The sequence below is a fragment of the Charadrius vociferus genome, unplaced genomic scaffold (assembly GCF_000708025.1).
Source record: "Charadrius vociferus isolate BGI_N301 unplaced genomic scaffold, ASM70802v2 scaffold15, whole genome shotgun sequence".
NCBI classification, from domain to species: domain Eukaryota; kingdom Metazoa; phylum Chordata; class Aves; order Charadriiformes; family Charadriidae; genus Charadrius; species Charadrius vociferus.
This window is the reverse complement of record NW_009650064.1, coordinates 2,430,438-2,456,104: the sequence shown is the minus strand read 5'-3', so window position 1 is coordinate 2,456,104 and position 25,667 is coordinate 2,430,438. Positions and strand designations below refer to the sequence as shown.

Below are 25,667 nucleotides of genomic sequence, written 5' to 3'. Positions count from 1 at the left end.
CATTTTTTCTTTTTTAGATTCTTATTGAGTTAGAGACAGCATTACTAGATGATGAACCTCACTGGTACAAACTTCAAACACATGATGTCTCTTCATTGCCACTTCCCCATCCCTCACCATATTTGCCACGCAGACAACTTCATGGTGAGAGTCCCACACGGAGGTTACAAAGTAGGTTGTTAGTGTTACACTTTGTGTATAGTTCATTTGAATTAACGTGTAAAGTATATTCCGTATTTGTAGATCGGAAGCTGACAGAATTTGTGTGTTCATTTGTAGCTGGTATGAGTTAGGTCATTTATGGTTATTGATGAGAATCTGACATGCTACAAATGGTAATATTGAACACTGTGCAATACACCAGTTTTTTCGTATGAGACTACCTAGTTCAGATTCTGAGCTTGAGCAAATTATCTTGGTCTTTTGCAATGTGCTGTTTTATCTTGAAGTCCTATCTTCTATATTATGTTTATTATTTCATTGTGTAACCAAAAGTGAATGTGCAGTACCTTTCTCTTTAGCTCATACTTGTTAAAAAGAAAGTGACTTGTATATAACATCATATATACCTAACTTAATACCATGGCCTGTTGCCTTGTTTTGATACTCTTTTATGTGGTTACATTCAGAAATGGAATTTCTCTTAAAATTCTATTTTGTAGAGTTTGGTATACTTGGTTCACATTGGTTGGATGTTATCGGTAGATATTTTGAAAATAGAGTATATACAGTATGCTAATAAAAATAGATGCATAAGAATAAGACAGTAAAGGGTGAAAAACTGTTTTCTTAATACGTCATTATTTCTCTAGTTTAACTGCTCAGTACTGTCAGTGATTTAAAGCTATCCTTCACTGAATTAGCTTCATAAAATATTAGTTGACACTGACAAAAAAAAAACAATAAACAAACCCAAACAAAACCCCAATAAACCAAAAACTATTTCTAAGAATTATTTGGGGGTTTTTGAGTCATTATATGTGAGCGTGGTGTGAATATATTACAAACAAACTCACAGAAACGTATGCATGAGTAGCCACACAAACAAGCTTGGATATTTCATATTTTCTATGTGGATTCTTTATTAAATAATCCCTTGTATGTAAGTATTTCAAGTAGTTGACAGTTTTTGTGTCTGTGCACTGGATCATGAGAAGGATTAAAATGCTCCATATCATAATCTTCTGACATAGATATGTTAACAGAGAGTTACAGTGCATAGCCTTCAAACTGTAAGATTATACTTATCCACAAAAGAAGGAAAGAAATTATAGTTAACAGGTAAGGAGTTCCGTTTCAATTCAGTCCTCTTCAGTCTTCTCAAGTACCGTGACTGTTTAAGTAAAGTTTTAAAATTATTTCTCTTCTGTGGAATCATAGAATTGTTTAGGTTGGAAGACCTTTACCTCCCATTATAAAAAAAAAAATAAAAATTGTCTCGTTCACCCCAGCCACGGAACGATATAGACTGGCCCCATCTGTTTCTTCCAATGTTACTGGTCACAACTGGAAGGAAGGTGAAGTTAGTGAGATTCTGGTTTTCCGGAAATATTCAGTCCTGCAAACAAATCCTGTTTGTTTTTAGTAATCCCTGTCTGTGCAATAGGTAACTGTCATGAAGAATGAATAAAAGAGTAACTGCTTTATTTTGGAAAAGATTGTAATAATACTTGACTAAAGATCTGTTCTATGATACTGACTCAGAATTTGGAAGTCAGTAAGGTTTTTTTTAATGCTACTAATGCTAATATGAATAATGGGCTCAACTGAACAATCTTGTATGCCTTTCTGGAAATGTAGAGGAAGGGACTCACAAAAACATCTGGTTTGGTGAAACACTAAGATTTGGTCTAGAAGTCCTGCTTTTCAGTGAAGATGATTTAGCCCATCTGTTCCCAGAGCAGAACATTGACAACTTGAGGTTCTAAAACCTTCAGCCAAATAAGCAGTGTTAGACATTCACTGTGATTGCTGGAGAATTCACATACTCCTACAATAATTTATGCTATTTGCATTTGTACTGAGATCGACATCCCATAAAGAAGGATTTTCTCTAGTTTCCTGGGAATATATGCACTTCTTGAATCCTTGTGCATCATAAATGCTTTTCTGTTTAAACAGATAGTTTTACATGTACAGAACAAGATCTCTTGGAATTGAAATACCTCATTTTTGGGGACTGGAAAGGTATCCAAATGGAAAATTAGCATCTGGTCAGAGTTCTGCAATGGTAGTAGAATCCATTTAGCAATTGAAAAACATTTTATTTTTTTTTTAAATTGGCATCACACCTCTGACGTAGAAATAAAAGTATTTCTTTGTGTCCGGAGAGGTGGTAGAATATCCTATTGAACATATCCAGAACTCAACTGGACATGGCTGTAAGCAATACAATGCCAGTTGGCCAAGCCTGAAACAGGTGTTGCACCAGATGACCTCCAAAAAGCCCTTCTTCCCAACCTAAATGTCCTCACCAGGGGACTGGTGAATGGCAGACAGCATCTTATGACTGCCTTCGCTAAGTAAGATATTTATAATATATTAATAATATACAGAAGTCTAGTTCTTTTACTTTCTTTGGAGGTTTCAAAAGAACACTAAGTTAAACTGAATAAGAAACAGAAGATGTTATCTGGGGGCACATTACAACAATGTGAAAAAAATCTCCAGGATGAAGACAAGGCATGTTTAGCAAGTTTCTATAACAAGCTGTTACACAGTAGGCTGATTTCAATTTCTGGGGCTGAAAAGTCTGAGCAGTTCAGTCCTCCCACCTTTTGTTAATTTCTGTGATGCCTTTCTGTATAGAATTAGTGATTACAATATGAAATACCTGATGATGAACCCATTTCCTCTTGTCTTATCACTTGTCACCAGGGAGAAGAGGTCAGCCCCCACCTCTCTACAACCTCCTTTCAGGTAGCTGTAGAGAGCGATAAGGTCTCCCCTCAGCCTCCTCTTCTCCAGGCTAAACAATCCCAGTTCCCTCAGTCGTTCCTCATAAGAATTGTCCTCCAGACTCCTCACCAGCTTCGTTGCCCTTCTCTGAACATGCTCGAACACCTCAATGTCCTTCTTGTAGTGAGGGGCCCAAAACTGAACACGGTACACAAGGTGGAGTCTCACATGTGCCGAGTACAGGGGGATGATCACTTCCCTAGTCCTGCTCACCATCTACACATCTAACCTTTCCTATCTTCATGATTGCCAAGTAGCTATAAATACATATATATTTGAAGACAATACTTGAATGTTATTCTCTGAAGGTAGTTTAAAAGAACCACCTACACTTACCACTTCTGTTCTCTTTTTGATACCACTGAATTGTAGCATTCCTGATGAAGAGCAGACTGTCGTCCCTGAAGACTGAACTCTTATATCTACAGATAGCCACTAGCAAAGTGCAAGCTTCCCCCAGAGCCCCATACGCCATTATTTAAGAACCAGATTTCAGAGACAATAGCTTAGTTTCTACACATATTTATCTCTCAATAGCTTTGAGTGGGCATTATGTTGTGGTACAGACTGATCTAAGCCAGCTGTCCACCTTCTCTTGCCCAGTCATCTGATCCATACAATCCATTGACTTACCAGTGATGAAGGATCATTACCATGCTTTTTCCTTTGTATTTTTGGAAAGACATCTACTTAGAAACTGGAACTAGTGAAGAACATAGGATTATTACTTACTAGGTTTTTCAGCTAATTATATTTCAGATTTTCATAAACTGACTGGGTTTTATCCAATGTGTATATTTTAAGCTTTTTCTTCTGTGAAATGTGAGGTAGTGAGTAGGTCTATTTTACTTATCATGCTGAACTTTTGAAGTGAATTTTCAAAATGGCTTCATTTTCTCTAATATTTGACCTAAAATCAGCGATACTTTAAGAATTCCAGACAGCATTAAGTAGAATTACAAAAGGAAGTTCTTTTTAAATTGCCTCTGAAAAGAGATTGTAAACAGAAAATTAAAGATTATTTTAAAAAATATTTGGGAATTCATGTTATTGGTTTGGCCGCAGTATTATTGTTCCATCTCACATTTGGTAAGACGCTTACTACAGATTACATTGAAAATTGAATGTGGCTTCAATGTTGTGTTCATAGTTGTTAGGATCAATGGGATGGAAGTTATTGTTAGTATTACTATTCATTGAGAACCGATACAGAAATCAAGCAGAGTTTATACCATGCGAGTGCAAATAAAAAATTACTTCCTCTCCATGTAGCCCAGAATACAGAGATAATAGACATCAAATTGGATCTGAGACATTCTTATTCAATATTTTATAGTTATCTCCATGTAATGTGTGCATTTGTACAATGTCAGCTGGTACAGTTTAGTTGATAGAGAATACTGAGTTGTGTATTTTGATGAACAATGGTTGGTTTTAGTTTTATATTGACTCTGAATTTCTTTTAGAAGCAGATTTTGTTTTACTTCAAGTATTTCAAGAATTTCCTGATTACTTAGGATTAAAAAGCAACTGACACTACTTTTCTGTCAGATTTTGCAGGATTAAAACCAAGCTGTCTGAATTATTGATCTGCAGACCACATAGAGTGGGTGTACAGTGTAGATAACAGCTACATGCCAAAACAAGAGAAGAAGTATGAAAATAACAGTAAAACCAGACATTTTCAGGTCTCTAGTTACAGCATAACTGTGTACAGCAGTGTAAGGAGAGCTTTTAATTGCCATGAGAATGCACGGTATGGTTTGAAAAAGAAAAGTGAAGTTCTATATTTTAAGCATCCTTAGTAAAGGAAAAGTAGTAAATTTATGTGAGATAAACCGCTGAAAACAAGGTCTGAGAGACTTCAGAAATGACGGTGTTTGGAAATCAACATATAGAAGTCCAAAATGGTGGATCAAATTTTATTTTTTGAAGAACTGAACACCAGGAGAATCAGTCAGAATCAAAATAATTGCAAATCAACTGCGAGGGAGCCTTCTTTTGAAGGGAATTTAACTTTCATTACTTTATTTTTAGAATTAAAGTCATTGATGACTCCATTCACTGAGTTTCATGATTCTTAAGGCATATAAAAAAATATGGAGGTAGAGAAATTAGAGTAATGAGTATTTAAACTGTGGGAAAAAAAATTAGTATAGTTGTGTTCTGCGAAGAGATCTACATCTAATATGCAAAAAAGTATATATAACATTCCTTTTCCAAATTTTATTTATTCCTTCAGATGGGAATAAAAAATTCTATAATGCATAAGCAAAGTGTTTTGAATCACATTAAAAGTTTATTGTCATCTTCTGTTTTCAGCTTTGTACATTTTCCCAAGTCAGACTATATATCCTGGGGCAATGGTGAGACTTTAATATGTTAAAATTATTAAGTTTGATTAGAAAAAACAAATTGATAGACTGAATACGCAAATAAAGGAACCCATTGCTTAGTAATTTTTGAAAAACATTTTTAGATCGACTTGTTATTGCTGGGTGCTGAGAGGGGTTTTTGAAAATTCTGTTGCTGTACGATCAGATCTAAGATGAGTTGAATGTTATAAGTGTTGATTCAAGCCCTCTCTTCCCTTGTTTAAATGTTAAAATTTTCAAGTCTATACTGTAGAACATTAGGAGATCCACTTGGTAGTACCAAAATCATTAAAGTTTAATAATAATTAATTACAATGTATCTGAAACTTTACTCGGTGCAATCTGAGCCCCTGCATTTCAAACCTCAGTCTTCCAATGAAAGCTATTGACTTCCTTGGAACTCCGTGGAGTCTCATGTTACTGCAGAATCAGTGGCTGGCCGTCTCAGCAATTTCCTTTTAGTTTGTTGTGAATATGGTAAGTCAGTATGATAATTTTAAAGCAATGTCACTGAGCCTTACTTGAGGGAATTATAATAATGCTGTTCACTAGTAGGTAAGCGAGTTGTACTTAACGGAAACATGCATCAGTGACTTTTTTAAAAAATTATAATATGGAGCATTTTAAGGTCAGTGACACAGGCTATGAATGATGAATGTATTATAAGAATTTTACCCTAGAGAGCAAGAATAACACTTATTTTTCTCTTTCATGCTTCTTCCTTAATTTTTCTCTTTCTTTTATGGAGCACAGGCCTTGGGCATGTTCTCTTTGTTTGCATGCATTGATGATTTATTCATAGTATATAAGTATATATACCAGTGTTGTATTTATTGTACACCTATGATTTATTTCTTATATTTATTGTACATCTATGGTTTATTAAATACTTTAATTAAAAGGTATTTAACATGATACAGGGGTGTCTGAAAAGGCCTTAAACTATCAAAATATTTTTCTTATTTCTAATAAAAGAAACTTATTTAAGATATTAATTCTCTGCTGTTTGAAAACTTAAAAATAAAATTTGTTCCATTGTAATTAAACTACAAAAATACTTAAAATTCTGTTTTGAAGCAGTTTAAGGGAATTTGATTATTTATAGTATTGTTGCTCTGGTTACTTGATAAAATCATGTTATTAAACTACACTTCTGTCATGTAAGGATGTCAGAAGAGCAATGTTATTAGTTGAAATAACTCGGTGGATAGGGTAAGGTAACCTTGCTACCCAGTCAATAAATAGCAAGTCAGGTGACCTTTAAAAAGATTCTAAAAGCTATAGGTCCATACAGTAGCTTCCTTTTCTGGCTAAAGGTGGTATGTTTGTTTTGTTGTTTTTTTTTTTATTTCTTGAAGCATAATAAACTATCATATAACAGTGTGATGGTTCTGATGAAATTTTCAGATGAGTTCAATACTCTTCTGACTTTTTCCTTTCTGTGTTGTAACCATACAGAAACAAACATGGCTTCCTTAGTCCTCACTCCCATTATAGTCTCAGTATTTTTATATTCTTGTGCTATTGAAGAAGCTCTACCCTTTTACAGATCTTTCCAGAAGTCAAATTCAGAAAGTCCATAATTTTTATTTATATAAATAATTTATAGACTGTGTCAATTGCTTTTTGTGAATTTTTTTTTTTTTTGGATGGCACTCTTGAAGCTTTGGTGACTTTCTGATGTTGCTGGATTAAACTAGAAGAGTTCCCCATATTCCATTTTTAATCATTTTGTAGCCAAAGAAGAGTCCATTATTCATTAAATCCATAACTGGAAGAGATTAGTACCAAGGGATACAAATATTAAAGAAGTTATGCAGTAAAGCTCATATCTAAAAATTTATAAATGATGCTGAAAAAAGCCCCTATTACTCACTTTGATGAAAATGAACTGTCCCAGCCAAAACCAGCACAATAGTCTAATGGGATTCTGGAGCTGGGCCATAAAAATGAATTATGTTTATCAAGAAACTCAATTTGAAAACATAGAGAGTTAGAAATTTTAAGTAGTAGATTATTTAGTGATATAGTCTACATATTAAAATAATACCTGGATGCCAGAAAAAGTGTGACTTACCAGAAGGTACCTAGTTATCCAGCGAGTTCTTAACAGCACCAGTTGGCAAGAAATTGAAATTTTCATTTTTCCTCCTAACACTGTCATATCTTGTCATCTGAGGTGCATCATTTACTCATGGACCGTCACTCTTTAATATTTAAGATGGTGTCTGTGAGCTGTTCAACTATAAGGAATAAGAACATTTATAATGCCTTGCTAATGCCAAGACACTATTCATGTTATTCTGACTTCCTGGCTTCTTTGTATTACCTTATGGAAGTCACATTTACAAAGTCTGCAATGGCAAAGTAACAATTCACATTTCCATAACTGCCCAGATGTTTGCATACTATTGTATTGTCAAGTTTAGAAAAACTGGTATGGTTGTAGGAAAAGCTAAAATACATAAACCAGCCAGACTTAAGGAACACAAACAATAAATCAGATATTGCAAGTATTTAGTCATTGTGCTCACATCAGGACTTTTAAATTGACTGGTAACAATGGTATGTAGATAATATATTCATGTATGTACATATTTACAAATCAAGGCCTAACTGGGGACAGAAGATTGACTGGAACGTCACTTCTGAGTCTGTTAAATTTAAAGTAGGATTCATAGTTACATCTCAAGAAAGTTCCGCTAATAACTCCCTGCTGAGGTGCCACCAGCAGCGTGCAGTAACTTTAAGAGTAGCAGCTCATATCATATGTCTAGTTGAATATACATTTTACCCTTAAAAAGTTAAACACTTGCTTATAGTAAATGTGCAGTTGTATTTCAGAATTAGAAATTACTCTAGCTCTACTAGTCCTCTGTGACTACTGAGTATAAATGTTGATCCAGAAGTGATTAGCATTTTTGTGGTTTAATTTCTCCTTGCTGCTTGAGTTTTATTGTTTTGAATGAATATGGCCTACAATATAAAATTCTTCAGTCTCCAGCAGCAATTGTAATGAAGTTCTAACCATCCCTGTTACATGTATTGATTCATGTATTTTTCCCTGACACTACTTCATTTCAATATTTGTTTTCCAGATAAAGGCTTATATTCATATAATTCAGGTAAATTTTCAGCATGCCAGAAATGCTTATTGCATCTATATACATGCAAAATTAATTTGGTATTTTATTGGTGTGCTTTTGCTACCTGTTGTGCAAATGCTTAATTGCTTAAATGTTCCTTGGCTTTTCTTGTCTGCTTTTCAGTCATGGGTCTTTTGTTGGCTTTCTTTCTCTATTCTTAACATCTTAGTATTGATCTTGGAGCAGTATTGTAACACTATACTTGCTTTGCCTGCCTTTATTTTAGGTAGAGCTTTGGTAGGTAAACTGTAGTGAGCTTTATTAACTATACTAGGAAAATGCTATTTTGTGTAAGCTATATTAAAAGGAACACTGTTGTATTATAGCTGTTTGAGAACTAGTGTAAGTATTTCTAGATTACAGACATGGGGTAAATGAAGTGTTGGCAAAAACAGTATTTATATTGATACATATTTTTACAGTTTCATATTGATTTAAATCCCCAGTTGCAAATCCAGTTGCCCTATCTGAGAATTTTGCCTTAATCAAATAGAAATAAATTCATAATGCACATTTTTTACAAGCTTAAATTTTGTAGTGCGTTTCATGGGGAACTTTTTGCAGTTCCTGCAGTTTTAGTCATGGGAATCTCTTTGAGAATTGGTCCAACTAATTATCTTTTAGTTATGTTTAAAAAAATGAGACTCACATTGTTAAGAAAATAGATCCAATACTATGGTGGAGAGAAACAAAAACCCCACAAGATGTTTCTTGAGAGCAGTACTAATAAAACCTAGTTTCCGTTACATCCACCTTTAGTCTCCCATGTTTCTTCTGTTCCATTATCTGCTGAAATAATCCCACAGTCTCCCCATATTTTACAATATTTTCAAATGGAAAAAGACCACATTTGCTGTGGAGGCTGCAGACTTGTGCGTGTGTGGATTAGCCACAAATTTTAGCTTGATAATGCTTCTTTTTCATTAAAGGATTCTGATTTGTATCTCTCTCTTCTATCTAGCAATCATTTTCAAAAATCTGTAGGAACTAATGAAATTTGGTATTTATATCGCTCTGTCAATGTATATGAAATTGGTCAAAAACTTAAAAAAGCCCTATTATGTGCAGGAAGATGAAATGACAGATTGACATGAAGACAGCAGGACTGCATGAGAAATTAGCTCACACTAAGAGCCTTCAGACACAGACTGGATGAATATGAGAGAGCAAATTCTCAAAGAGGCATTGTTAGACTGATTTTGGGGTTGCTTATATGTCAGCTTTGAACACACAACAGTTACAGGCAATGCTAAGTTACTTTAAGTGGTTGTGAAGGCCGTCTGTGAACTTCAGGGAAGGAGCTCGTAAGCGTGCTTTACTACCCTTTGGTCCCCCAAGGAGTCCACAAAACCTTGTAAAAGCTTCCTGCATTGTAAGGAGTAGGATCCTCAGCTCAGGAGCTTGGTCTGCTTTTTTTTTCCTTTATTTTTTTTCTCCCACAAGAAAAACAGAGAATTCCTCGGCCATAAATCTGACACTTCCTTCTGTATTGAAGCTGACTCACCTTCATTTTATTTCTCATTCTATCCCCTGTCCTAGTACATTCTGATAACTGTATTAGTTGGTCATATAGACTTTAGTAGAGTTTTGAACCTCATGTGTTGTTGGTCTTCTCTTGAGGCCTGTATCAGAAATATCAAGGGGCACAGAAGATATTATATCTTGCATTGTTTCCCCTGTACATTAGTAAGAGAGTGGAGCATAGCTCTGTGCCAAGTTCAGTTGTCATGCAGAATTCAGAAGTTCTCTCACAACTCTCCACAGACTTAGGTTGCCTTGCCAGAAAATATTTATGATTGCATATTGTTTCATTCATTTGGAAGAGTTCCAGTTAGAGTGTTGTTATGAACAGAAATGTGATTCTGTCAAAGTAACATAGAATAGAATAGAATAGAATAGAATAGAATAGAATAGAATAGAATAGAATAGAACAGAACTATTTTGGTTGGAAGGGACCTACAATGATCATCTAGTCTAACTGCCTGACCACTTCAGGGCTCACCAAAAGTTAAAGCATGTTACTAAGTGCATCGTCCAAATGCCTCTTAAAGACTGACAGGCATGGAACATCCAAGGAAGATTCTCTAAAAATTTCCATATTATTTTTATTCAGAAACTGTTAAAGCTTTACATGGTCTCCAACACTGCAGCCTGTGAAAAGTTAACAAAAAATAAGTATTTGATTCATAAAATGGAGTAAAACACCTCACTTTATTCTTCACATTGTTGCTAGCCATGAAGATGAAAAACAGAAAGGTTTTTACACTAAGAAACTACCATAATTTAAATTCATTTTCTGCCTAATAGAAAGTAAAAATGTAAACAGGAAAAATAGTAAAATAGTAAAAATTTAAATAGAAAGTACTTTTTAAATAGAAGGTGAAAATAATGGCTCTAATGGGTTTTAGGTGGTGGGGTTTTTCCCCACCCCTGCAATGAAAGCTGCTGTGTAAGTGCCGTAAACTTCCAGTTCTAGTGTGTAGATGCTCTTGCAGAGTTGTCATGCTGGGTGGGATGGTAGCTTGTGCAGCAGCGGTAGGGAAGGAGTAGGTAGATGTGAGAGGGAAGGAGGATGCTGAGGGTTATCAGGCTCTGATGGGGAGGTTCCCCACTATTCCCAAGGTAAGCTGTCCCTGGAAAACAGTTTTATTGGTAGTTCAAGGCTGTTAAACCAAAACCTGCTAAAGTGAATGAGGATATATCTTTTGATTTCACTGGGGTTGGGGTTATGCTGAATTAAGGCATTTTTTGTGTGGCTTACACTAGCTAGTCACACAGCACAGGGTCTACTCTACCTTCAGTCTGTAACTGTAATAACCATTAAACCTGGTGGAAGGCATTCAAAAGTCCATATTTACCATCTGTTACCACCCAGTTATCAGAGAGAGGGGTAATAATATCCCGAAGAATTTTTCGTTAATAAGCTAGATTTCAGTGCAATGGCAGTGAGAATTAATGCCATTCTTCATGTTTAAAATCCATCAAAGAAAAAGTTAATTATATGCAAACCATTGGCACCAATGCATTTATTTGATGCACCCAGTGTCCCGGGTGTTACATGCTTAAACTTTTTACTGGATTTTGAATTTATGTTAGAATGGATTTAATCTTCTTGCTCTTGAAATAAGTACCATATTTTATAATGGATTTGTCAAACACTTTAAGATATTCATTAATATACTAAAGAAGAGTTTCATTAGCAATATTCCTTTGGAATAATTTGTGAAAGGCTTCGTTGTCGCATTTCCCAGATAAACTATGAATCGTTCTTTCTCTGGTTTATGGTCAGTGGTTCAAATTACTTAGATAATGAAGTGGCATTTTGAAAAGACATGTCTAAAATGTGACTGAAGCCTAAATCTTCAAATTTACATTGTCAAAAGGCTAAAAAGAAAATTAACATATAAAATTAATATACAGTAGATGAAATTACTTTTGCAAATATTATAAGAAATACTAAACTAAACTGCCAGCAGTTATAGTGGTATTTTGAATACTCAGTTCAATACAGAGTTTTGACCTGTGCACTTTAGTCTGTTCTGTTTCTGAAATTAATGGAAGACATTTAAAATAAATATAATCAGATTCCTTTGCAGGAGTTACATATTGCAGGCAGTACTTGACATTACTTATTTAATTGACATGCTTTCCTTCCTCCATCCTTCCTGAAAACATTGATTTCCAAAGATAAAAGCAAGTAGTTGATTCTGGTTTAAATTTCTTCTGACTTCTTAACCAGCATTTAAATTTATATTTATAAGCAAATGTGAAATATTACTTAAACACGATTATTTTTGAGGTTTTTTAAGTCTGTTGGTCGTTAGAGTTGGCTTAAGGTAGCCTCTGCTTGCGGAGATAGCATAGATGACCTGACCTGAATGAGTTTCATATCTCATCTTAAGGAAAAAGTTTTTGTATTCAAGGGTTGTCAGCTATGACAAAAGACTCTTCTCTTTGCAGGAGCAAAGGCAATTGGAGAAAGCCCTGAAATCTGATTCTTCCCTTGACTCCACTTTTTCTCTACTCCCATTGTTAGGGCAAGTCTCAGTCCTAGCCAGTTCACATTCTCCATGCCCCAGCTCTTCCCTGCAGCTTGGATGGGAGCGAAGAGAGAGGTCTGTGTATAAAAAGAGAAAAGGGTCTCTAGGTCCCGGAAGGTGATTTGGAGTTGAAGTATTAGGAGATTCTGGAAGAAATGTCAGTAAGTTCTGCAGTTTGATTTTGCATTGTGGGACAAAGAGAGAGAGAGACTCCTGCCTTTTATACCTGTGGTCTGTTGAAGCTTCTTAGTCTCTCTTCTGCCATATGTATCCTGTGACTAGTACCATATATAATTTTAGCTACGCAACTGGGAAGTCTAGAGCACACTGTGACAACAGCTGGCTATTTTCACCCTCAGAGATGCGAATCTTTTCTCCAGAATACAGAATATAATATTCTAAAAATATGTTAAAGCAGCTGTACTTAGCTGTAAATATAAACAAATAAAAAGCAACCTCAGATGCAATTAATTAGACTCATTCATAAGGATGAATTAGATGATGAGTAAATGACATTCATTCAAATCATAGTTGATTCAGCCCTCTTATGTCTTTCATGATGCAAACCTTTCCAAGCATCCATGTGATGAGCATCAGCAAACTGTTCAGTTGACCCCATCTTCCCATTCCACAGTTCTCTCTCTCTCTGATGGAGCCTGAGTGATGTTATTGGCATCTCTGCACAGCAGCCACAGTCCCGCTGCCAGATCAGTACCAGGGTTACCTGAGGCCAGAATCACACTGCTGTGCGCTCCCTCTGGGAGCTTCTGCCTTTTAGGTCCCAGCCAAATTCCAGCCAGACTCTGGGCTCTCTTGCTTAGTGTTTGGTCACAAATTTTGTCCTTATTTAATGGCCTGGTTTTGAATTAGTGGCTGAGGAGAATGGAGACTAATCCTTCTTGCTCACCAGCACGTATATCACCACATCAGTGGCCGTGCTGAGAAAGGCAGCAGGAACAGCATCACAGGCGGAATGGATGCTCTTTCTTTGGAAAGCAAGAGAGATTGTCATTGCACCTTTGTGATAATATAATTTAAAAAATAATCACATTGAATGTTGTCTTTGTCAGACTTAATTGTTGTTAGAAATCCTGATTCTCAGAAAGTCCATTAGGAGGGTGAAAACTTTTCCTTCACTCCTGCCCTCATTGTCTAGGTTTTCTCAAGTGCTAATTGTGATTGCTTGCTATGTCTTGTTTTGGAGAAATACTTTACTTCTTGTTATTTCTTGAATTCAGAGACACCATTCCCCCTCCCTGTTGTAGCATGGCTGTTTCTAAAGTTTGATAATAAATGAACTAATGATTCTACCATGTAAGAACTGCAGGGTGTAGGAGACCAAAGCATGGCTTTCCTTGTACTAATTTTAATTTCCTATTTGTAAGGAAAAAAAAACCCAACCTTTACTGCAGCTAAATAACAATAACTAACATAGCTCTACTGGAATTGCATAATGTAATGCCAGACTAGATTGTGTTTTCTAAGAATTAATTCATATCACACTTATACCATTTTGTAGTTCAATAATTCTTAACAGAGCAATTTATATCCCAAAAGAAATAGTCTGCAGTCTAGTTTACAAATTCATACACCCACATCTTGATTGCTGCAATCACGTCTGAGTTCTCATAAAAGGCACAGAAGAACTAGAAAATATACAAACAAATACAGCAGGTGCAATCAGAAATATGGAATAGTTTGCACATGCAAAGGAACTAAACAATGATATTTCAGCTCAAAAAGAGACGACTGCAGGAGAATACAGAACGCTGATTCATGTTTCTCAGAATACAAAAGCTTGGAGGGCATTGTCTGAAATAGGGTAATAGAAATAAAACAAAGGGAAATCTATTTCACACAATGCAAAATCAAACTGCAGAACTTACTGACATAGCATATGATAGAGGTCAAGAGAATACTCTGACTCAGAAAGGAAGTATATGAATTTGTGGATAATGGGTTGATCAATGACGTATGATAAAAGGGATGGCTTAGGAGAAGTCTCGGTTGCCAGGACCCCTGCCTGCTGAAAGCTAGAAGGGTGCAACACAGAACACTTTATTTCTGTACAGATCTTGTAAGCACACTCCGCTAAAGAAGGACCTCCCACTGTCCCCTGGTGGGTAGACAGGTGTTAGACAGTCTGACAGATGACAGCAGTCCTTATGATTCAAATAATTTCTAAAATTTATTTAAAATGGAAACATTTTATTTTTGACAAAAATCCTCTTGGCACTTGTTCTCCCAGTTTTCTTTTGGGAGGGGAGGGATCCTTCTATGCCAGTCAATCAGATAGAACATTAATCCTGCTTTGTCCTGGGTTTCTTTAAGTTTACTCCCAGTTTTTACTGGTATTTTTTTGTGTGTTTGTCAGAATAAGTCATCGTGTGGTAGGAGTAACAAAATCTTGCACACGATTGAAGGTGTAGTGACAATTAGATTAAATCTCCTACCTACTAGTTGCCTATTTTTAGATGGACAGAGAATTAGAACAGATACAGCATCTCGCTGAAGAACAGGGATTTTCACATTTAAAACAAGTAAATGAATTATTATTATTCACATGCCAAGGCTTAATCCTGATGTTAGTGGTCAAATGCTGTTTGAAAGATGCCACAGAAAACAGAAGTAAAATTAAGCTAAACACAAACTGACATATATTTTTGTCCTTCGTGACCTACATTTTGGCTCTAATTGTGGATGTGGAATCTGCTTTTGCCAACTAAGCTCTAGCTATTTTGACAGGTGTACTCTTACAGAGCATTTAATAGCTTGTTTCCTCTAAAGTATCACAGAGAGATTTTGTTTTTCAGGACACACTATATGTGTGAAGCTGCCTCTTCTCTTTATAATGCTTAATAGTACCCTACAGAAAATATTACATCCGTTTAATATTATTGCCATCATTAATTTTTCTGGTGTTCAAAGACTTTGGGGGGGGATGGTGCCTTGCATATGAAAACTTGGAAGATGAACAGTGTGTTGCCAGTTTCTATATGGAATGAATACATATGGATAAGAAGTATATGAAAATATTTCATAAAAGCAATGTTGTGGAGCTCTATTTGAACATTTCATTGTATATTCCATTGAACATGTAGCTGAAAATAGTTGGTACACTAATACGTTTGCAATAATATAACATAAATAATCTCCTTTATATGCTTACATTAGTGCTTCATTGTCTAGTATGAAATCCTTACATTTATTTATGTATTATTGACTGAGGATAGTTTTAACTTACAGGAAGATAAATTATACATTTCTGATTTTATTTTTTTTTTTTGGCAGGGTCCAAAAGAATCAGCGACAGTGAAGTCTCTGATTATGACTGTGATGATGGAATTGGTGTTGTTTCAGGTATTACTGTCTAAGTTTACTTTTCTAGGTTCGGTAGAAATCTTTCTTATTTATAATGTATTACTATGAATTTTATAGTGTTTTCCTGGTGAAAGATAAGTGGAACCTAAGTGTGCATTTTTCAAACAGATGCAAAATAAGTGCTATGGGTAATGCATATTTAACCACAAAAGTTACCAACAGAGGGAAGAAAATCCATGTCTGAATTTCCTTGTTGCTTTTATAAAATGATAAAAATAGCACAAAAGTGTTTCTTTGCTAAATGTGAACTGTTTATTTGATTTTTTTGACAGACATTTGGGTTTGATATATCCTTTAAAACTTTGCAGTGGAATAATAACACTGCCAAATATATAGAATAACACTGCCAAAACCAGAATATATTTAGGATGCAGCCGTGCCACCTTTAAGCCAGTGCCGCTGGCTACCGGTACCAGCAGAGTTGGCTGCACAGCTCAGTGTGTTCTCTGTTACCCTACTGCTCTACTGAGTTCTTTAACCCACTCAGAATAGTCTGTGTTAGTTTCTGGTTCCCTTTGGTGTGGTCTAGCTAAAGGGCGCTTATATAGCGATTTGTGTGCCTTACCCAGCAAAGGGGGAGCAGTATGTGCTGCATGGTTTATGCGGCAGCTGTAAGACGGTGATCAGCTGCTCGGTCAAAATGTGTTCTGCCACGCAGCCACCCATCAGCGTACGTGCAGCTTTTACAGCAGGTGTAGTACATGCTGCTGGCAGGCTAAGGAAGGGTGTATAGGAAACAGGAGTCAGAGGAATTTTATTGGAGCTGGGCCTGGGGGTAGAGGACAACAAGGATGTAAAATAGGCTCTCTTTGATACTGCAAGATGGGATGCAGCCAAGTACTGATAAATCCAAGCTTTTAGTGAGCTACCTAACTACTTGAGTTTTCACAGTCCTGTCTTAAAAACTGCTACCAGTCTGAGCACGGATGCATTTCTGTGTTGTCTACGTAGTCATTCCCCTATTTCCAGATATTTCACAGTTATATCTTAGGCTCTGCTTAATTTTTGACCCTGCTATGTTTCTATTCCCTTGCTATAGGTTTTGGGCTTCCGGGGAAAATGGGATAAAAGACTTTTTTGTTAACCAGCATGTAAATTTTATCAAGCAGCCCGTTTTAAAACTAAGATAATAATATACACACTTTGTAGTACAAATTGGGCAAGTCATATTATTAGCATGTTTATTGGCTGGGGTTCACTGTAGGTCTCATACTAGAATATCTAGAATATCTAGAAAGCATACATTTTTCAGGCACAAGTTGTCCTTTTTCGTAACCTTGCAGATATTCCACAGTAAAAAATATTCTATCCCAATGGAATATATTTTTTGTATTTTCTGCATAAACATTCAGATTTCTGTTAGCCTCTGCTCTAATTTTGCTGTACTCTGAGGTTCAAAAAATTTTCACAGAGACTGAATGAATGTTGTGGATGCAAGACCACTGAATTTACTTCCTTAAATCATTTATCTTCAAACAGCAATAGGCTCGTTTTTCACATTATTACCTAAATTAGAAAGATATTTAGGAAAACTTAGGGCATTTTTATATTCCCATTCCCGTTTGCTTTACTACAGTCAGAAGACAGGAAGGATATGTAGCAAGAGTGGTGTGAAGTTTTGGAACCAGAGAGGCAGTGATGCTCAGAATTCCCTTGCTCCTACTTACTGCACTGTCAGTCTTAGGTTGGTTAGCTTTCTGGGTGTGCTTAGTAGTCACTAATGCTTTCAGATTGCCTGTCCTCCCAAAGGGAAGGATTTTCATATTCCTGTTGGTCAGTTAAATTAGAAATGTGTCAACCTAACTCTGGGGTTTAATAATAAAGGGAGGAAGAAAGGGAGTTTGATGGATATATGCCCGGAGTGCCCAGTGGCGCCATTTTGAAACTGAAATCTTTGTATTGTCTTGGAAAAAGGTACTGAGTTTTGCAGAAGTTTTACCAGGTGCTTGAACATCAGTGGGATTCTTGTCAAACAGCTGGCTTTACAATTTGCTGAACTCCTCTTCTGACAACATGTAAAATTATGGTCTTTACAGTTCAGTGAATGAGTCTACTTCGCTTACCTGACTGTTTGATGTACCTTTAGTTCCTTTAGGATCTTTTAGCTTTTGGATTTCTGCTGACAATTCTACACCTTAGTTGCATTTTAATTCAGGCTCGTTGTGTGGGTGGGAAAGTTTGATGTTCTTTTCGTTTTGAAATATTTATTTATTGCCTTTCTTTTTTGTGCTGCTGTCATTGTTTGCAAGTCTTTTGATGTATCCTTGTCTTGTCGTATCATCCGCATACTGCTCTCATTTAAGGTTCTTCTATTCATTTGCAGACTCATCACAATCTTGGTTTAAATATATGCCTTCCTTGCATGAAGCCATTTGTCTCTCTTTGTTTTCTTTCTTTCTTACTTACCCCAGTTCTTTCATTTTGTATTTTCAGGTTTTATTTAACATGACACTTTGCTCTTTTTCCTTCTGCCATATAAATAGTGTATCACATCAAGTATGTTTGCTAACATCTGTCGGGGACTCTCAACGATCCTTTCCATAAAATTAATGCTTATTCAGAGTATTGGACCTGCAAACTAAACTCCAGGAACCTCTAAGAAGAGCAAGAATTCTCTTTTGGTTCCTCTTTAGTTTACTTTAATTCAAAAAGTGGCCTAGATGACCTTTAAAGATCCCTTCCAACCCAAACCATTCTATGATTCTATGATTCTATGAAATCTACAGTCCTTCCTTGATATCATTATGTATTTATTTATAGTTCATTGAAAGACATATGCTGTCTGGATTTGCCGTGTTCTTGATCAAAGCTGAGATTTTCTTTCTCCATACCTTTTTGTATAGCTTCCCTGGTATTGGCCCCATCAGGTCAATTGACTTCCTCTTTGCGTAAACTGGTAATAGGTAGAAATCCAACAATGCAAGAACTTTCTTAATGTACATATGTACACAAGATTGTGTTAGACCATATTTGCTGAAGCAGAGGAAACTTTATAAGCTACAGTTCCTTGCATCATCATCTATTTTTAATATATTTGCAGTTGCTCTTTGTCACTGCTGTGGAACTTTTGATCCACTAATTTAATTTCCTGATCATGAAATGCTTAAATTATGTCTATTTCACATACTATTCTTTAATTTTTACAAAAAGTTCAAACATCTCTTGGATAGCTTCATAAAAGCTACCACTTCTGGTGGCTTGGAACTTTTCTTGCTTAGACAAACTTAATAAACTTCAGTCTTATAAAAGAGAGTGTTGTTTCTATCAAAAGGAAAAGCTTTTAAGAAAATAATAATAAACAAATTGGAAAACTTTAATGTGTGTTTTTCTGGCTATATGTGTATTCTACACCAGCTACTGTCAGAAAAGGTTATAAGATATTATGTATTTAACAAGTATGCAAAAGTGATTTTTGACAAGATTTTAAAATAGCTTTCTTCATATACAGTATACATTCATTTCATCTTGGGATCAAAAACACAAGAACATGACCTCAATTATATCTCATCTCTGCTGGATTTAATGTTAGCATAGCATAGCAGAAGGAGAGGCACTACCAGTTTTGGTTTTGCCTTTTAGATTGCTTGAACATTTCCTTCAAACCATTTTGCCGTCCTGAACAATAAACTTTGGCCCTCATAAAGTTGTCTGTCATCAGCAATTCTGTGTGGGAGCACATCAGCATCTTCCCATGCTCCTTAGAATGCTCTTACGTGCTTATTGATAAAAGAAATACAGTATTTTTACATTTATTTTAGAAAAAATCCAAAGCACTTTACAAAACACCATTTACATTTTCATAATGCTAAATACAATTCAATGTAAAGCAAGGTGGATTTGTTCTGTTTTCTTTTTATTTCTATTGACCAAAGTTGAATGGGCATTACAGTTAGTGAAGTTCAATGAATATGGATTATAATTTCTTAATAGTTTTCTTCCCAGGTACTTCCGCATAGTGTTTGTTGAATCTGCTGTAACCTACCGAGTACAAGCAATCTACTGAGTCTGACTTTATGAACAGAGACATGTATTGTCAAGACCATTTAATCATAAAAAGTCTCACCTCTCATTGCTGTAAGACTTGAATATTAAGTGAGATATTAATGCTTAAAATTCGGTTCTACATCAATAAGCCATCTGCACTACATCATTTTATGAAACACTTGTAATCTGAGATATGTTTCAACAGATGAATCCTGGAAGAATGTAAAGCAGTGAATTCTGCATAAACTGCATTGCCAGCCCCTGTAGAGAAGAGCTTTTCCAAGTAAAAGAATGCAGTCTCCAGCCTTTGGAAGAAAAACATTTATAGTGATAAGTTTTCCTCATTATTCAAAAGACAGCCAGAATTTTCAGGAGCAAATAATAATAATACAAATAAGATATCTATTCAGAGGATAGTTAGAGCCAAGTAGATTAGAAAAAATAGTAACAACCAGTAAAGAAATTCTTATTGACCTTACAAAAATGACTCTGTTTTTGAAGAAGAATGAAAAGCAATTACTTATTTTTGCTTCACTTCTCACAACACCTGAGGAGTCCTTTGTTCAAAAGAATTCTTTTACTGTCATGTTGCAGCTTCCCCTGCAGAGGAAACAAAAATCCTTCTCTCTACTTGCTGATGATGTGAACTGAATTTTTATGCCTGGATCCTGTTGATGATTACTGCTCAAAGCAGATACAGAACACACAAATATTTTGGTTACAGCTTGAAATCATCTGCTTATTGAAAGATATCTTACAGCATTAGCACATGGAGTGGATGACTTCTACCCCTACTAAAATAAATTTAATTTAGAACGTGAACTAGCCCTAAATGGGAGTCTGTAGAATCCCAAAAGCTCAGTAACTACAGGTATAAACATTGACAAGCTTTTTATTTTATTATATGTTGATACCCTTTCCTCTGCTCTAAAATATCTTCTTTGTGGGTTCCTCCTTGAGTAAAAAGTAGCTTTGTCTCTATGTGTCTCGAAAATTCCCCTCAAAATTGGAAGTGACATTCAAGCAATATTAAAATACTTCTTATTCTGACCCCTTAGGTCAAGGAGTCCTTAACCATTTCCCTTGCTTTTAAACAAAAGAAGTGTATATTATTTACACCCTTATGCCTACAGTTCTTAACACAGGAATTTTTGTTATCATTCTTCAAGCTTTTCCTTGTATTTTTAGTTCCATTTTTAATGTATAAAAGGTAAAGTTCAGTAATACTTTTACTATAAAAATCTTTAGTATCATTTCCTCAGCTGACAAAACATCTTTCTCTTCAAACATCCAACTTCTCTCAATTAATACAATTTTTTAAAATACTCATTTTATGTTTTTAAATATAAGCTGTACCACTTCACTTCGAAAGTACAGATGTAATTAAATTAAAGTTTTATTTTCAAATTATCAGTAATGATCAGTAGCATTCTCTTCTTGAGTAAATTTAAGCAAGTATGAACTCAGCATGTTAGTTCATGTTCTACCAAGTCCTAATGTCTACAGAGTGACAAAGGCATCTAACAGATGATGGAAAGCTGCAAGGAAGTAGCATTCCTCTTGACAGATATGTCTCATATAAGGGAAAGCCTAGTTAGGATGAATTACAAATGTGGTGGAGAGCACTTCTAAGAAGGAAATGCTCCATGAAAGGAGTGATAAATTCCAATCAGTGAATGGCCCAGAGTGCCAAGAGAAGGCTAGTTTCAGGGATTTGCTAGACAGCAGAAAATATACCTGGGTGAGTAGTTAAATAAGAAGAAATATTATCTGTATAGTAACTGTGTTTTTTTCAAGCTTTGGATGTCATTCTGGGTGTAGGGACAACACTGAAAACTCAGCAAGCTGTGGTTTATTAAAGTGTAGGAACACTCTTTATATGCATTAATGATAAAAGAATTATCTCAAATGTAATGGGCCCATACATACCATTAGCCTAGTAGAGCTAAAAGCACCTCTTGAGGAACTGAGTTACTGTGCAGCAACTAACCAATTGTTCCTACTGTAATATTTTCTGGGTCCTTTCACTATATATTCATTCTTTCCATATTTGTAGAAAAATATTTTGATGCAAAAAAAATAAATCCCCCAAACCATGCATAATGTATCTTCAATTTATAGAGTATTCAGATATTAATAATTCAGTTTGTTTTATGAGTTACTGCCAACACTTTTTCAGAGGACATCCAAATTCTACATTTAGATGTTCAAATCACCGTTGAAGCTGAACACTTATCTTTTATAAAGGAACAGAACTGTCTCCAAAGTGCCCTTACATGAAATCTTTATATGTTAAGCATTTTTGGCAATTTGATTATTTTTTTTATTTATTTAGTGCTTTTCCTAAGCCCAACCACAGTGAGTTTTAAAAATTGAATATCTGATAAGGAAAAAGCTTGAGGCCTCAGTCAAGTACAGATGTTAAAGTGGAGAAAACACCCCTTAGCATCAGTGTCTGAAACAAGTCAATTATTTTGCCTGTGGTGAACAGCAATTCTGCTATGGCTTTTCTAGAACAATTTTCATACAAAGAGTTTCTCTCAAGTCAATCAAGCAGCAAGACATCTAATTAAAAGATTCATTAGTAATTTTCAGTTGTGCTTTTTTAGGTTTATTTCAGTGCTGTTGATGCAAACCTCATATTTGGAGGTTTGTGATTTTCTTTGATTTTGTGCCTGAAAGCTGCAGAATTTGATAACAATTTGTTAATATTAGTATTTACCGAACATGTACCCTGCATAGCATATTATTAGCACAGTACAGCCATACTGTGTCAATCAATACTTTAAGTCAAATGCATTTGTATTCTCTCTTAAAACACATAAAATTAAAGCTTCAGCTCGGAGGAAGCTATATTTAATATGCCTTGCGAAATCCTTGATTTGATGTGTATCATAGTTTTTAACGAATCTCTCCCGTGAAAAGAAGAAGGTGGTGGCATTGCAGATATCTTTGTCACATGCCCATCTGTTAAGTGTCTGCAACTCACAGTTGTTTATCACTGATTATCTATCTCTATACTAATTGTCAGGTTCTGTGTGCTCCGTATGTTGATTTAAGAGGCTTGCCATAGTTATAGAGCCTTTGATTCTATGGTAATGACTTAATATTTATATTTGCAATCAGATTCCAGTGTTTATCTTATTTTTACTACTGCTATAAATAACTATCTGCTTTACTCAATATCAGCTCCTTGGTCAAGTTACACTTATGACCTGTTTTTACTGTCTGTAATTTCTAAATGCAAGAAAATATTTTTGCTTTCTTTCTCTACCCTTATTTATAGGATATGGAATATTTTTGAAATTGGAAGTTAAATCATAGCTTTTTCAATCAAGAATGTCACCTGTCTTGAGAGAGGCATGAATGTTTCAGCTTCTGGGCAAGCAATGCTAGTCATGTTCTAGAGAGAATTAACTTCTAAAGTTAGGAGTAGCAACGTTACCACTTCATATCCCATGGTCAATCAATCATCAATAGCAGCTTTAAAGTCTGTTTGGGATTTAGAACAACTCCAACGCTGTTCACTAAACGTATTTATTACAGTCTTGGCCACTTCTGGGGTGTACCGATTGGTGCTAGGCATGTTGTTAAGCCTCCCATGTAAGCTTTGTGTTACTGTCATCTTCCTGAAACTTTATAATAGAGGAGCTGGCCTATTGCGCTCTCTGCATCTCTTGTGGCTGCAGGATAATGACAGATAGCTTGTCTTTCCTCTGAAGCTCATGTGTCAAAGAAAGGCACAAATTTCATATATACAGAAGTATTTTATTTGAAAAATAGTAATTGCAACAAAAGCCGCTGAAATTCACTGAAAGTATGAACAGGTGAAAGATGATTGCATCAGTTATCACGGTATCAGCAGAGTCTCAATATACTTCATCTCGAGAAGTTCATTCTTAAACAATTTCTTAGGTACTTTATCCCACTGTATCCAAGGTTGTTTCTTATACTTTCTAAATTTTGGGTTGAAATCCTATACCAGTTGAAGTCTCAAGGTAAAGTCTAGTATGTGCCATCTTTTCTATCTGGTTTCAGCTGGAGAAAAAAATCAGTGTAGCGGTGACATAAAGACATGGTGGGTCCCACTGGCTGGGCACACAACATGCGCTGTCTCTGTGATTCAAGCACAGACAACTGTTTCATTCTGGAACAGTAGGGGTCATGCTAAAAAAGAAAAGATATAATTAACTATACTTTCTTTTTAACTATACTGTTCTGATCTCTAGGTTCAGAAAGTAAAATAGATATTACACTGACCCTGAAGCTTGGAAATCTGCATTTTTCAGTAAAAATAAAACAGTAAATAAAACAATAAACCAACGACATCTTTAATAAAAAAGTAATAATTCAAAAATTTTATCCACTAGTATAAACAAAGATAGCTTGGTTTTAAATAAATATGAAGACTCGAACACCAATGAATCATACAAAGGCAAGGATTGGGAAAATGAAGAACCACCCACTGTAGGTAAAGGTCAAGTGCGAGACCACCTGAGGAACCTGAAGGTGCACAAGTCCATGGGACCTGATGAGATACATCCACAGGTCCTGAGAGAACTGGCAGATGAAGTCACTAAGCCACTAGCCATCATATTTGAGAAGTCGTGGTGGCTGTGCCTGGCAAGATCATGGAGCAGATCCTCCTGGAAACTCTGCTAAGGCACATAGAAAACAAGGAGGTGATTGGTGACAGCCAGCACAGCTTCACCAAGGGCAAATCATGGCTGACAAATTTGGTGGCCTTCTACAAAGGGGTTACAGCGGCAGTGGACAAGGGAAGAGCAACGGATGTCATCTACCTGGACTTGTGCAAAGCATTTGACACCATCCCACACAATATCCTGGTCTCTAAATTGAAGAGACATGGATTCGAGAAATGGACGACTCGGTGAATAAAGAAGTGGCTGAATGACTGCACTCAAAGGGTTGCGGTCAATGGCTCAATGTCCAAGTGGAGAGCAGTGACGAGTGGCGTTCCTCAGGGGTCAGTATTGGGACCTGTACTGTTCAACATCTTTGTCAGCGACATGGACAGTGGGGTCGAGTGCACCCTCAGCAAGTTTGCCGATGATACCAAGCTGTTTGGTGAGGTAGACACTGGAGGGGAGGGATGCCATCCAGAGGGACCTGGACAGGCTGGAGAAGTGGTCCCAAGCCAGCCTCACGCAGTACAAAAAGGCCAAGTGCAAGGTCCTACATCTGGGTCGGGGCAATCCCAAGCACAAATTCAGGCTCAGCTGGGAATGGCTGGAGAGCAGCCCTGAGGAGAAGGACCTGGGTGTGCTGATTGACGAGAAGCTCAGCATGAGCCACCAATGTGCGATCGCAGCCCAGAAAGCCAACCGTATCCCGGGCTGCATCAAAAGAAGTGTGGCCAGCAGGTCAAAGGAGGTGATTCTGCCCCTCTACTCCACTCTGGTGAGACCCCACCTGGGGTACTGCATCCAGCTCTGGAGTCCCCAACATAAGAAGTACATGGACCTGTTGGAGCGCGCCAGAGGAGAGCCACGAGGATGATCCGAGGGCTGGAGCACCTCTCCTATGAAGAGAGGCTGAAAGAGTTGGGGCTGTTCAGCCTGGAGAAGAGAAGGCTCTGGGGAGATCTTATTGCCCCCTTCCAGTACCTAAAGGGGGCCTACGGGAAAGATGGGGAAGGACTTTTTACCAGGGCATGTAGTGATAGGATGAGGGGGAATGACTATAAACTGGAAGAGGGCAGGTTTAGATTAAACATTAGGAAGAAGTTTCTCACTTTGAGGGTGGTGAGGAACTGGCACAGG

General features: G+C 36.3%; 1 protein-coding gene across 3 annotated transcripts in view; it reads left to right on the top strand.

The window, feature by feature from the left end:
- The window catches only part of RIMS2 (regulating synaptic membrane exocytosis 2), a 340,994-nt gene that overhangs the window by 140,315 nt on the left and 175,012 nt on the right, over window positions 1-25,667 (top strand). For all 3 annotated transcript variants that reach the window (XM_009891810.1, XM_009891808.1, XM_009891809.1), the window contains 2 exons: window positions 18-171; window positions 15,811-15,879. In XM_009891810.1, the coding sequence (XP_009890112.1) occupies window positions 18-171; window positions 15,811-15,879 (223 nt within the window). The remainder of the gene's footprint in view (window positions 1-17; window positions 172-15,810; window positions 15,880-25,667) is intronic.